Below are 14,763 nucleotides of genomic sequence, written 5' to 3'. Positions count from 1 at the left end.
TGTGAAGAACTGGTCCCTGTCAGACATCCCATCTGATGGCAGCTTGTGTTAGGTTTCCCAAGCTCTAGAATGTAAACCACGTCTTTTGTTTACAAATCACAAAGTCTAGGGGGAGAGAGATGGATCAGCAGTTAAAAGCATTTGCTATTCTTCCAGAAAAGTCACATTTGCATCGCAGCACCCACACAGCAGCACACGGCTGTATACGACTCCGGTCCCAGAGATTCTGACACCCTCTTCTGGGCCTGTCACAGTGCACATACAGGCTAACACCCTTGCATATAAAATTAAAGAGAAATTTAAAGCAAAATACAAAGAATCCTGTTTAATACATGGTCTAATACCAAGACAACCGCCCATTGTAGCTTGGGTAAGAGATGAAAGGGTCTTTGCTGACCTCCAAGGATACTAGTTAGGTCTTATGATCCAGGCATCTACTTTCCTGTTAGTTGTCATTTGGACACTGAATTTACTAGAAGAAATCCCCGAATGAGATTCTAAAGAGACTGATTGCCACAGCTGTGGGAAATGAGGACACTGGAAAGAACTACCCTCGGTGGAGCTCTGATCCCCTTCGGAAAGAGGCAAACCAAGTTAAGAAAGGACTGCCCAGCTCCTGAAGCTAGAATGTGCCCGGAGCTCTAGAAGTGACTCTGCCTGAGGAGTGGGGCTACTGGAGATTTTTAGTGAATCCCCCTCAAGCAACTTCAGACATCCATCACCAGGTAATCCTTGATTCGACAAGCCTACCCAAAGCACACTGGAAGTTTTCACAAGGAAAATATGAGTTTGAACGCAACAGCGTTAACAACAACTTCTCTGTACACTACATTTAAGTGGCTTCACCCACCACTGAAAAGAAGGCACAGTCAACCACAGGTTCTACGTCCATGGATTCAACCAGCCGTATTTTAAAAACATTCAGGGGGATAAAAGTGTGTCTGTACTGAACTCATACAATTTTTTTTCCCGTTTAATATTTACTATTACGTCAGTACTAAAGAATGACTTCTCTTTTCACACCACTTGCACTGGGCATAGTGAGTAACCAAGAAATGGTTTCAAGCGTGCAGAAGCTGGAGAGACTGCTCGGCAGGTGAGTGTTGTAGAGGACTAGAGTTAGCTTCCAGACCACACACCAGACGGCTCACAAGCACTGTAACTCCAGCTCCATGGGATCCGACCCTCGAGTCTCCTCTCGTCATTGTGTGAATACTGATGGTGGGATTCTGGTTTGAATACTGATGTCTACAGAAGGACACGCACAGTTCACCCAATCCCAGCCTTTCTGTAGATGTGTGTGTCTAGCTTTTATCTCTTCATCATCTCAGTCTGTTTCTAGAACCAAGACATGCTGAATATGTTATATACTCATACACACATACACAGAATTAAATAAAAAAATAAATATGTAAAGCATGCAGAAGGAGCAAGCATAGCAGACACAGTGATTTTATAAAGACTTGAGCATTTGCAGGTTTGGGTGTCCACAAGGAGGCATAGAAGCAACCCTGGATGATACAGGCATCTAGAATTATTCCAAACCCAGATGCCTAGAGGCCAGCATAAGGACCCAGTCAACCACAGCCAGGGCGATATGGGACTACCAGAACCCAGCTATCCTACTCCAACAAGCCCTGGATATTCCAAGACATCTGAAGCACAAGAAAATGACCTTACGACCAATTTCATAAAAGTCCTTAAGGAGGAAATTAATAAATCCCTTAAAGATAGCCAAGAGTCAAGAAAAAAAAAAAAAGAAATAGGTAAACTACTCAAGACTTGAAAATGGAAGTAGAAGCAATTAAAAAAAAAAAAAAAACCCTGAGGGATTCTGCAGATGGAAAATCTAGGTAAGGAAACAGAAGCTGCAGATGTCAAATATCACCAACAGAATACAAGAGATGGTTTGAATTGATATGGCCCCCACAGACTCATGGGTTTAAATGCTTGGGCCATTGGGAGTGGTATATTAGGAAATGTGACTTTGTAGAAGTAGGTATGGACTTGCTGGAGGAAGTGTGTCACTGTGGAGGTGGGCTTTGAGTTGTCCCATGTTCAAGCTACACCTAAGGTAGCACAGTCTCTTTATGCTGTATGTGGATCAAGATATAGAACTCTCGCTCTTTCTTCAACACCATGTTTACCTTTATCTGGCCATGTTCCTCACCATGGTGATAATGGACTAAACCTCTGAAACTGTAAAGTTACCTCTGTAACTTTAAGCCCCAATTAAATTTTTTCCTTTAGAAGAGTTGTCTTGGTCACGGTATCTCTTCACACTGTGAAACCTTAAGGCAGATATGATAAGAGAAACTGACATATTGGTCAAGAAAAATGTTAAGTCTAAAAAATCCTGACACAAAATATCTAGGAAATCTGGGAAACTAAGAAAAGACCAAACCTGCTCTGGCCACTCAAAGAAAAAACTCACATGATCATCTTATTAGATCCTGATAAAGCCTTCAACAAAATATAATATCCTTTCATGTTAAAAGTCCAGACCTAAACACAATAAAATCAATATACAGCAAACTAAGAGCCAACATCAAATTAAATAGAGAGATACTAGAAGCAATCCCACTAAAATCCAGGACAAGGTTGCCGATTCTCACCCTATCTATTCAACATAGGACTCAAAGTTCTAGCTAGAGCAATTAGACAACAAAAGCAGATCAAGGGGATATAAAATGGAAAGGAAGAAGTTGAAGTATCACTGTTTGCAGATGATAGGATTGTATACATAAGCAACCCCCAAAATTCTACCAGAGAACTATTACAGCTGATCAACAACTTCAGCAAAGTGGCCTGATATAAAATTAACTCAAAAAAAATCAGTAGTTTTTCTTTATGCAAATGATAAACAGGCTGAGAAAGAAACTAGGGAAACAACACTCTTCACAATAGCCACAAACAGTATAGAAGATCTTGGTGTAACTCTTACCAAGCAAGTGAAAGATCTTCATGACAAGAACTTCAAGTTCCTGAAAAAAGAAATTCAAGAAGACCATAGATGATGGGAAGGTCTCCCATGATCATGGATTGGGAGGATTAATATAGTAAAAATGGCCATCTTACCAAAAGCAATCTACAGATTCAACGTGATCCCCATAAAAAAATCCAACTCAATTCTTCATAGACATGGAAAGACCAATTCTCAATTTCATATAAGAAAAACAAAAGAAAAATATAGGATAGTCAAAACAATTCTCAACAATAAAAGAATGGGGGGATCACTATCCCTGACCTCAAGCTATATTACAAAGCAATAGTGATTTAAAAAAACAATAAACAAAAAACAACAACAACAAAAAAACCTGCATGGTACTGGTACAGGAATGGACAGGTTGAACAACAGAATAGAATCAGAGACCCAGAAGTAAACCCATACACCTATGGACACTTGATCTTTGACAAAGAAGCCAAAAAAAAAAAAAAAAAAAAAAACAAAAAAAAAAAAAAACCCAAGTGGAAAAAATAAAGCCTACTATTCGGCTATTAAAAGTGAGGACATCAAGAATTTTGCAGGCGAATGGATAGAATTAGAAAATATCATCCTGACTGTGGTAACTCAGACCCATAAGGAGAAGCATGGTATGTACTCACTAGTAAGTGGATATTAGCCAAAGTACAGAACACCTAAGATACAACGTACAGATTGTAAGAAGTATAACAAGCAGAAAGACCCAAATGAGGCTGCAATCCCACTTTGAAGGGGAAAGGAAATAATCACAGAGGAAGGGAGGGACCTGAGTAGAAGAGGGGGAGGGGAGGGAAAGAGGAACAGGATCAGACATGGCAGTAGGGGGGCAGGAGAGAAACCCAGAAAACAAGAGAATGAATGAAAATAAGCAGCCTGGGGCAGGGGAAGTGGGGAGACCCTCTAGAAAGAACCAGAGACCCAGGATGTGAGAGACTCTGAGGACTCATGGGGGTAACCCTAGCTAAAATGCCCAACACTGGTGAGAGGGAACTCAAAGAGTTCCTCCAGTAGATAGACAGGGCCTTAAGTGGAGGGACAGGGTTTTTAACTCACAGTCAAAATTTCTGACCCAGAATCGTTTGTCTAAAAAGAACTGCAGGGACAAAGATGGAGAAGAGACTGAAGGAAAGGCAGTGAGAGAACCTCCCAACCTGAGATCCATCTCATGGGGTAGGGGTGCACCAAGACCCAACACTACTACTCATGCTATGGTGTGCTGCTCACACACAGGAGCCTGGCATGGCTGCCCTCTGAGAGGCCCTACTGAGCTGACTGAGACAAAGGCAGATACCATTGGACTGAAGTTGGAATCCTCTCAGGTTGAATTAGAGGAAGGGTTGAAGAAGCTGAAAGGGAGAATGACCCCATAGGAAGACCAGCAGACTCAACTAACCCGGACCCGGGGAGCTCTCAGACACTGAGCCACAGCAACCAGGAGCATACACAGACCAGTCTAAGGCCCCTGGCACATGTGACAGAGGTCTTCCTGGCCTCAGTGGGAGATGTGCTTATTCCTAAAGAGACTTGAGACCCTAAGGAGAGGAGAGGCCTGGTGGAAGGGAAGAACACCTTCTCAGAGGCAAGGGGGAGAAGGAATGGGATGAGGAACTATGGGGGTGGGGGGCTGAGGAAGAACAGTGACCAGAATATAAATAATTTTAAAAAAAAAAGACTAAACATAATAATAAAGATAGAAGAATCCAATCCCAGCTCAAACATCCAGAAAGTATTTTTAATAAAAATCATAGAAGAAAATTTCCTAAACTTAAAAAGGACATGCCTATAGATGTGGAGAACCCCTGGCAATTAAAGTCTACCATGACCAGCTAGCTCATCTGAGGGACTCCCTTTACTAGCAGGACTTCCCTCTTCTCTTACCTTGATAGAGGATTCTGACTCCCCTCCCCACATCCTCTATCTGGGGAAGACAGTCCTTGGTACCCCCACTCCCCAATAATAATCAACCCAGCAAGTACCTGGATTTCCTGGAATGCCTCTCCATACAAATGAGGCATTCACAGAACTTTAAACTCTAACCAATGATTTTCACTTACCCTAAACACCCCTTCTCACTCTCCATCGTCCATATATAGCCCTGGTTTACCCCCAGATAAAAGTTTTTGCATACAGAGGATGCCAGAGAAAGAGTCTGTCTCCATCTTGCACTGGACAGAACTTGTTATTGAGCCCAGAACCTGGTGCAAGCCCAGTATGCACATGCTTACTAGCATCGCTGGGTTTCCTCAACCCAAGACTCTTCGGTTCATGAACAATGACTTCCTGTTGAATGAGACAGTCTGGGTCAAGCATTTGAAGACACCTTTGCAGTATTAAACTGGAGACCTTCAGTATTACCCAGAACATAAAAACGACATGGCCTTCATTAACCCTTAACCTCTGCTGTGGAATGTTACCCACAGAGGACCCTCTCTTTGACTGGAGAAGTGTAAGAAACGGTTCTGCGGACCTTACATTTGGAAGGAAGCTTCCATCAATCCCTGCAGAACATAGCTAAAAGCCAGAAGGTACAAGTCACCTTTTTCCAGCAAAAGGAAGGAAGAGTCAGGTGGAAGCTTCGGCTATTTGAATTCCTTTTCGGATCCCTGTGCAATTCGGAAATGGTGTCTTGTGTTTAGTGGGTGACAAAGCCAAAATCATCTTTCAGTTTATATCAAAAAAACAAAGAAAAACTCTCTGAACCCTGCGGAGAGAGAAAAGGCACTCCTTCCTAAATTACTCCTTTTAGAACCATGGGGTTCTGAGCCATCAAGGAAACACTAGTCTATGGCCTTATTTTCCTAACGAATGTGCTTTAACATCCAGAGCTTCAGAACAACTGGACTAGTTAATGTGATGAACAAGACGTACAATACGGATCACTACCCCAGTTGCAGTTACTAATTACCCTGTGGTGGCTTGACTGAGAAACAGCCCCTACAGCACATGTATTGGAACAACTGGTTCCCAGCTGGTGGCACTATTTGGTCAAGCTATGAAACCTTTAAGTGATGTAGCTACCACAGTGGACGGGCATGACTGCAGAGGACAGACTTTGAGGGTCTGTGCCCCTATCCTGCCTCCTAATCGCTCTTTGCTTCCTGTCTGTATACCAAAATGCCCCCATTAATATGCCACACCCTTCCCGTTAGGTCTCTGGAGCCATAAACAAAAAATAAGCTTTCTTTCTTAAGTTCTTTCAGTCATGGTGTTTGATCACAGCAACCGAAAATAAACCACTGATACAGGCCCCAAAGCCTAAGAGATGTTGGTTGAATGTGTGACCAGTTGTTGTTTTTTTTTTTCATAAGGTTGTAAGAAACTCATATACAGTTGACCCTCGAACTGAGATATCACATCTCCATCCAACAAGATCACGAGAAACTGAAAATGGAACATAAAATATAAAAACTGCTTTGAAAGTTACAAAAGCAAAACCTTGCCCAGACTGGGTATCAGCTGCCCAATGGTATCAAATCTGAAAGCTTGACAAATATAAATTCAAAACTGGCTCAAAGATCCCGATGTGAATAAAGTGGGAGTTTCTTAGAGTAGATTGTTAAAATGCCATCTTTTGTCCAGGTTTCCCCAAGCAGTAACCAATGGGAAGAGATGTCAACAAATCAATGCTTGAAAAAAAATAGGTAAAATTATTTCAAGTTTTTCCCCCTTTCCTCCCCACTAAAAACTACCTGTGGAATGTTTTCAGATATGATTGCTCTGTGCAAATACATCACCCCAAATCAATGTGTCAGACACTGAGAGGTGGGACTTACCAAGAGGTGGTCTTTAGGCTACCCACACATATGTAGCTTGATTTTCATGTAGGTCCCCAACAACTGAAGCAGGGAGTGTCCCAGACTCTGCTGCCTGCATGCATGTAAATCCTGTTCCCCTAACTGGGCTGCCTTGTCTGACCCCAGTGGGGTAGGATGTGCCTAGCTAGTCCTGCTGACAGGGGTCAGGTTGGTTGACACACAAGGTGTGTGTGGGGGTACCTCTCCCTTCTCAGAGGTGATGGGGGGTGGTGTCTCTTCACAGCAATAAAACAGTAACTAAGACAATGTCTAACTGGGAACGGGGTGTTTCAAGTCCACACTCTTTTAATTTATTATTTTGCTGCAAAAGCAGCTTATTCGAGACACGTGTGTAAGCAATGAAGTATTTGTAACTGTAGGTCCTCTCCCCTCTTTTCTTACATGTATCTATCATATATGTGCATGCACCAGAGCCCTCCTGCTTTGGTCAGAGGACTTTTTGGAGTTGTGTCTCTCCTTCCCACCATGTGGGTTCTGGGAATCAAACTGGATAACAAGTACCCGGACCTGCCGAGCCATCTTGCTAGCCTGGAATTTTAGTTCTGATTGGCCACAGTAGTATCTTTGGAATGGTTTCCTAAAAAATATTTTTTAACTCAGAATATCCCTGCTTCTCTATCATCTTTCCTTACCAAACAACCCATTTCTCAAAGAATTCCAACAAAATGTAGTAACAGATTAAAGTTCAGTATTTGTTTCTAAAGTTTTATTATTCTTAACGCACACCTTTCACATACAGAGACCCTCTAACATCACACATGATCCCATCACCCAAGTGCTTCAATTTTATCAACATTCTTTAAGTATTTACATTGGCTTCCCTCAACCAAAGTGCAATCCAAGACATCCTGACAAGAAAACATTATAACAACATATTTGAACTGGTTTTTATTGTGTCCATTCATTATATTCTCTTTCAATTATCTGGAAAATAAAAAGTTAACACGGTATGAAGATGAACTAGGTTAGGCAGCATCCTGTCATGGGAACCACACCCTAAAGAAAAGTGCTTTCTCCTCACCTCTTCCCCAACCTCCCAACTATACTCAACAACTGCTTCAAGGATTTGAACGGAAAATCAAACAGGTTAGAAAACAGGCACAAAGCAGACTGCACAGTCAGCGCAGGCATTGAAGACTCCATGAAGAACTCAGAAAGGTCGTCTTGGTAGTCTAGCAAGTTAGGACTCAGTCTGTTAGGTTTTAGCATTTCAACATATAATATTCTTTCTTCATGAGTTAATTTTTCCCAAAAAGGTATGAAAATTTCTTTTACTTAGAAAAATGAACCCCTTTTACAAAAACTGGAAATGAGAGGATGTTGCAGAAACCCCTTTGTAAGTGCTTCCCATGTGGTCAGCGGTCAGAGAGAGCAGAGCCCAGAAGGCCTGAAGAAAGTGTGGTCAGAAACGAGCAGCTCTCAACACTGAGGCAGTTCCTCTTGCTCAGAGTGTGGGACACTTTAAAAATAAATGACTAAAAATGTCAAAGTAGATAAAATCACTTTAAGTTATTAGTCAGTCTGAAAACGATGAGTTACTCAACAAGTTAATCAGAAACAAGTTAGGTCTCCTAGGTGGCTGATACCCTTTACTGTCCCAACTATAACAGGGATGATGATCCTCTTAACACAGGCCAATTCTAATCAAGGTGTTCAGGCAAAGACTGGTGAAAACATTACGGTCAGCAAATTTCCAAAGTAAAATTTACCTTTATAGCAAGTATTGTATGCTTAATTGTATTTCACTTTCCAATCAGACAAATTTTCCCTTCTAGTCAAAAGTGAAATCAATGCACTAAAAGGAGACAGTACTGGAGTGTGGGGCTCACGCTTCTCTTTAGAAGACTATAGGCATTTATAGCCCTCGCTTTACCATCAACATAGCATCGAGTGTAAGTGTAATTCATTTGAAATGAAACTTTTTCATTTTAGGGGAAAAAGCTATCTAAGGAGCAAGAACAGAATGTGAGTTACAGCTCCACAGCGTCTTTTAATCTAAAGAACTCACTGGGTATAATGAGTACATTGACTTTGGAACAATACAGTAAAATTTTACTAGAAATGTCAACAGGTTAGAGAACAGCATCACAAGTATTTTATTATTTTAAAAAATCAGAAACATCAAGACAATATGAATCTGAATAGAAACTTACTAAAATGTTAAACTTGGATGTACAATAGACTCATAGGGGAACAGATAATTCATAACTACAGTTTTGTGCAGAGACAAATTTGCAAGTATTATGTCATATAGACCTCATGTAATTGCATTAAACACCATCTGACCAGTAATGATTTTTGCTTGTCCTAAGCAATATTTTGCAGACATGAAACTTCAGATCAAACTTGAAGTAACAAACCAACTGATGAAGAATATTCATCCAAAGATGAAGCGTTCTAGTTGGTAAATGGGTTCCTTAATGCTACTGTTTCTAACAAATCACCAAGCAATAGAAATTAAAACTCATCAGCAATAATGCTTAGACAATTGTTAAGAGAAATACCCCGAGTGTCGGGGGCATAAACCAAGAAAGTGGTATAAAGTATTTACATGAACCCCAAATTTGCCTAGGCATAAAATAATTGTTTTTAGTATTGTTTTAATATATACTTCTGTACCATACTTGAAATTACCAAATTCCTTCATAAGAAGCAATTCTCTAATTCTAATTGTACAGGACATGTTTTCAGCATATTTCCACATTCTACTGAACAGAGGCTGGTTTTGGAATACTTGGTTTTCTTCATGTGACTTTTTTTTTTTTTTAAATCAACAGTTAGGGATCATGGGAATCTTTAGGATGATTTATTTTCAGATATGCTCTTTTGAATTACTGCTTCCAAAACTGAACATATTTTTGAAAGAATAAAAACTATTCTTAATCACTCTAACAAATTTCCCCTCCTTCTTCAGATCAGTTCTGACTATGTGGCACTAGAGACTGAAAAGGAAGTGTGGCGCGGCTGGCTCAGAGGTTGCCTGGGAGATCTGCATCCCAGGCAGCACCTTAGCGATGCGACCTGTAAATGATGCCCATCAGGACCACAGAGTGGACAGATTTTCTGTAGAGTTTCTGACCAACTCTGGAGATACAATTCAGACAGCTGAGTTCTGTCTTTCTGCCCGCCTGATTCAGGGTGCATCATTTCCAAATTCACTTCCCAGGACCTGTTAGCGTCAGCTCACCCACACAGCAACAGCTTTCAAGTGTCATATAATTTGGATACTATTTCCAGAATGAAAACTGTTAGATTATACACATAGTCAAGGAAAGAGCAGTCAGCTCTACTGTGCTGCAGAACAGAGTCCACTCCTAACAGTACTGGCTGTCCAGGCGCAGACACACATTCACTTGTCATTAATTTTTCCCAAGGCCCAGAGAACTAACAGTGAGTCTCAAGAAAGCTAACACGTCAGTAAAAGCTCCCTCCCAGCTCCTCTCACACCTCTAGTTTAGCCACAGATTCCCACCCCTAAATGGCACCCATTCTTCCTACTACCTTAGAACTCCCACCAGATATTCTGCATGAGAGACCAAAACCTACCAAAATCTGCACAATTTCCCATGTGGCCTCCAGTCTTACCCACACACTGACATTTGGGAATCAAGAAAGGGCAAGGGGCAGCCCTCATATTAGTGGCACAAATATACAAAGTAAACTCTGCTTCAAATTAGAAAAGAAATTAATGTCACAGAATGTTCCCCTATAAAAGATATGTAGTAAAGTAATAATATCAATAAAATAGTTATTACTAAAGCAAAGCTTCCATCAATAGGCTTCGAGAACTTTGAAGGAGGAGAATGGCTTCACGAAATGGTAGTCCAGGTTCCCACAGTGGGGACACTGCTGGACATTGCTGTACTCAGAGAAGTACTGCATCCCGATCCGTACGTCGATCACAGGCTTGCCACAATGCTTGCAATTCAGACGGGCCTGGGGAAACAGACATCATAAGTCACAACACCACTGGACACACAGTATTAGTCAAAAACCACCTAATCAAAATACTGGGGACTGACTCAGCAAAACGTCTCCATAATTAGCAGAATCAAGGTATGCACATCTAAGATGCATATCCTGGCATTCACCATCCTTCTAAAGATTACAGTCTCCCAGTTTCTCTCTTAATATGAGATGCCTATAAATGAGAAAAGTCTAAACGGTACTACCTGTACATCAACAGACTACCTAACAGCAATCACTTACCCCTTGGATTTTAAGCAAGTGGCTGAAATGGCTCCCTGCACCTAAATCTACATAAAAAAATTTTCTAAAGAGTCAGGTTTCTTTCAAAGATCCCAGACACTTTCATTTGTCTCTATAACAGTTTTCTTTGATGTAAAATATTTCTCTAAAATATCAAAACAAATGGGCGATCCGGCAGTGCCACGTGTCTTGAGACTCTGGAACTCACTAGCACATGACATCGTCACCTGGCCTGTGCCTCTAACAGCCCGATACTGGAGCACTTGGGAAATAGATCTGCAGCTATCACAGAGCAGTCTCAATTTAGATCCTTCCTAAAAATGTACTAACAAATTTGCCCCCAAGGCTTTCTTGTGAAGGAGCATAATCTGTATTTGAGATGATGAAAGCAGCACTCAGTGATAAATAGTAAAGCCCAAGAAAACAGAAAGCAGAACAGCTGGGATTTAAACTAAATGTGCTTCAAAGTGCACACGTCACCTACACACGCTCTTTCTGTAACCTATGAACTCCCTTTTAACTACTTCATCCCTCTGAGTCTTGATAAAGTTCCCTTAACCTGTTGTTCCTTTCTGATAACCAATTACTGCTTATTGTTGGCTCAGACCTATTTGAAGACTTTTCTGGATACTTGAAAACTGTCTACAACCTGTATCTTCACAGCGAATATTTTCAATTACTTAACAACAACAAGTAATCAAACAAGTTTTCTGTTTCAGTCGAGGGCCAGAAAATAAAATCTTGGCATCTATCAGCTTAACGAATGAACATACAGAGTAGACTAAGGGGCTGGTGGGCAGGATGCCACTGTTTCTCTCTGAAGAGACGGGAACGCCATGGCCATTCAACAAGCAGAAAGGGCACCAGACTAGGAATCATGTGTTTTAGTCACAGCTGTGACACGATTTATGTAACCTGGAGAAACTTTCAAAGACTTGAGTCATCTGTTGTAAGTATCCATTCAGAGCTGAAGGAGTTCTGCAAGGTCCGTGCAATGCCAAAGAGCCATGAATTTCAATGTGGCCCAAACCTTCGTTCACGTTCCCGCTAGCCCTCCTGCTACATCATAGATGTACCCAGAAAAGGTACCACCACTTCCTAGGTTTCTCTCATCTTAGGAATGGACACTAAGACACAGTGTCAACCATAGGCATGACAGTGAGTACCTGGAAGACGGTAACTCATTCAAGGCTAATCTTGAATCTGGAAATGTAGTCAGAACACCACAAGAACAGAAAACTAGTCAATCTTATCCAAACTTATCCAAAGCCAAACGACATAAGAAGGCGTCTGTCCACCTCACTCGCAAGCAGGTTTCTCTTCTACAAATACCCAAATGGGCAAAAGAGGGGAATGCCTGTCTGCCCGCCTTTGAACACAACAGAAGGAGGTCATCTACTAACCACACTGATACTAGAAGAGTATGTTTTAAAATCAAATTACAATGGTACAAACTCCTGTGTGACAAAGCGTAATACTCATTATTTGTAAAGAATATGGGTTAACACACTGTCAGTAGAAAATGTCTCTGCTACTCAGAATCACCCACCAGGGAATTATGTAACAAGTTCTTCCTCAAGCACGTGAAATAATGATAAATTCAGGTATTACTCAGGATTTTTATCTTTTTGGCTTTTATTTCTTACTTAATGGGATTCTGTGTCAGCACCTCCTCCTTTCCTTTGGACAGCTACATTTCAGATAATTCTACAAGTCAAAAAAGAACACTGCTGCTTCTAGCCTTTTAGGAATTGTAAAGCTTTCTGGTCAACGCCACCTAAGTAGGAGATGCTAGGGTTTTGCAAACATCTCACAGAAAGTAGTAATCGTTTTCTTACGCAAGAATTTTTTTCTATTCTAGAAAAAAAAATTCCTTTTCAGTGAAAATTAAAACCTTTTGTTACAAAGTTGTAGTACAAATAATTCTCACCACATGAAAAAATTACAATCAAACAAAACAAAAACCATACACAGAAATGTGACCCCCAGGCCACCTAACCACCTGCAGATACTCTGCAGAGAACTTTCCTGCCATCTCAAATGGAAGCAAGGGGCACAAGGCAGCCTTTTACTTGGTGACAAACCCTCCAAGTTATCTACTGCACCCTCACTTCGGTTGATACCAACCTGACAGCAGGGAGAGGCAGCCAGGATGTCGTAGGTGTACATGGTACCCAGCTGGTGCCAGCTGCCATCCCATCGTGACTTGCACTTGATGCAGATGATCTTGTGAACCCCTTCCAGGCAGTCCACACACACTGCGTACAGGTGCATGAGTCTCCCTGCACACAGAACACAAGAGTGAGGATGGCTAGGGCCGAAATGAGAAGAAGCCTTCATCATCAACAAAAAGCAATCATTTTATTATTCGAGTAAATATTTTAGATGGATGGATGGATGGATGGATGGATGGATGGATGGATGGATGGATGGATGGGTGAGTGAGCAGACAGACAGACAGACAGACAGAGCATCCCTTTAGTTGTCCTGTTAGGATCATATTGTTTGTTCATCCAGATCCAAACAACAAAGCCACATGCTTATAAGCAAACTGTAATCAGGAAGATTCCCCTGAGGCTATGTGAGACATACAGTGTAATAACATGAACCAACAACATCGTTCTGATGAGCTGGGACCACAAACTTCATCCAAAACTGTCTTGGTACTGACAGCCAGAACTTTACAAAAGCCACAATTACTATGTTGACAGTCCTCAGTCCCAAAACTGCTCAGCTTTCACCACAGCTAATTTAGGAATTAGAACGATGTATTACTTATGATACATTAGAAATTCAACATATTATTTACTGAGCTTTTAAAAGTCACAACCTCATTCCTTCAATGTTTATCTAGGACTTAATATTTATATAGGAACGAGGTCATCCAAATATATGAAAGGGTAAGGGCTCAAATAATTAGTAAGCATGTCTAGGACCTTCCTAGACAATATGTAAGAGCAACAGTGCTGAGAACAGGGAGCACTCTAGAACACTGTATGGTGGCTCCTTACTCGGAGTGTGCTGCTATCTAACTCAGACTAAGGGTTTTTACTATTCACTTGCAAGCACCAGCTCTCTCTTCCTTTTCTACTGCAAAGACACCTGAATGTCTTGGAGGGAACATTTTCATTGTATTTGCTTACATGACCCGCTTCTTCCTTGGGAGCAGAAGCCACACCTCATTCATCCATGTCAATACGGTATCCCGCACAATGTCCACAGCATGAAAAGCTCTGTGTGCTGAGTGACTCCACGGAGCATTGGAACAGCCAAGAGCACTATAAACTGTGGGGTGGGGTCTCTGCCAAAACCAGGAAGACTGGAAGAGCTCCTTGCAATACCACCCACCTATGTTCTAAAACACTGAAAACAAGGTCTCATGAGTCCCTGGGACCATATCCAAAAGTCAACTTAAGTATCCATGAGCCACTAGCACACTATTTCCGCTCTCCTCCTTAGCCCTACTCAATACAGTGCTCAATGACACATCTGGGCTGCTAGTGGAAGTTAACACTGCCACAGAAGATGCTGGTAACAACGTCTGTGACGATGAAGACAGCAACATTTACCGTGCATTTGCAGGGTGTGCCTTGTGCTCTCGCTGCAACACTCCCAAGGGCTCACGACTGTTACTCCCACTCCAAACTGGAGGGACAGATGCTTACAGAGCCTAGGCAGCTTGTGAACACTTACCAAGAAAATGAGCCAAAGTGAGACTTGATTCATGTCTATCTCGACCCTTAACTTACAGGCAAA

General features: G+C 41.5%; 1 protein-coding gene across 1 annotated transcript in view; it reads right to left on the bottom strand.

Moving 5' to 3' along the window:
• Positions 1–7,495: 7,495 nt before the first annotated feature.
• HECA (hdc homolog, cell cycle regulator) overlaps positions 7,496–14,763 on the bottom strand; it is a 43,751-nt gene continuing 36,483 nt past the window's right edge. The window contains exons 3-4 of the mRNA XM_080941988.1: positions 13,135–13,289; positions 7,496–10,734 (exon numbers count right to left, since the gene is read on the bottom strand). Of these exons, the coding sequence (XP_080798114.1) occupies positions 10,570–10,734; positions 13,135–13,289 (320 nt within the window). The 3' untranslated portion in view covers positions 7,496–10,569. The remainder of the gene's footprint in view (positions 10,735–13,134; positions 13,290–14,763) is intronic.

This window comes from Micromys minutus (genome assembly GCF_963924665.1).
Source record: "Micromys minutus genome assembly, chromosome: 30".
NCBI lineage: Eukaryota > Metazoa > Chordata > Mammalia > Rodentia > Muridae > Micromys > Micromys minutus.
This window is presented reverse-complemented; position numbering and strand designations above follow the sequence as displayed.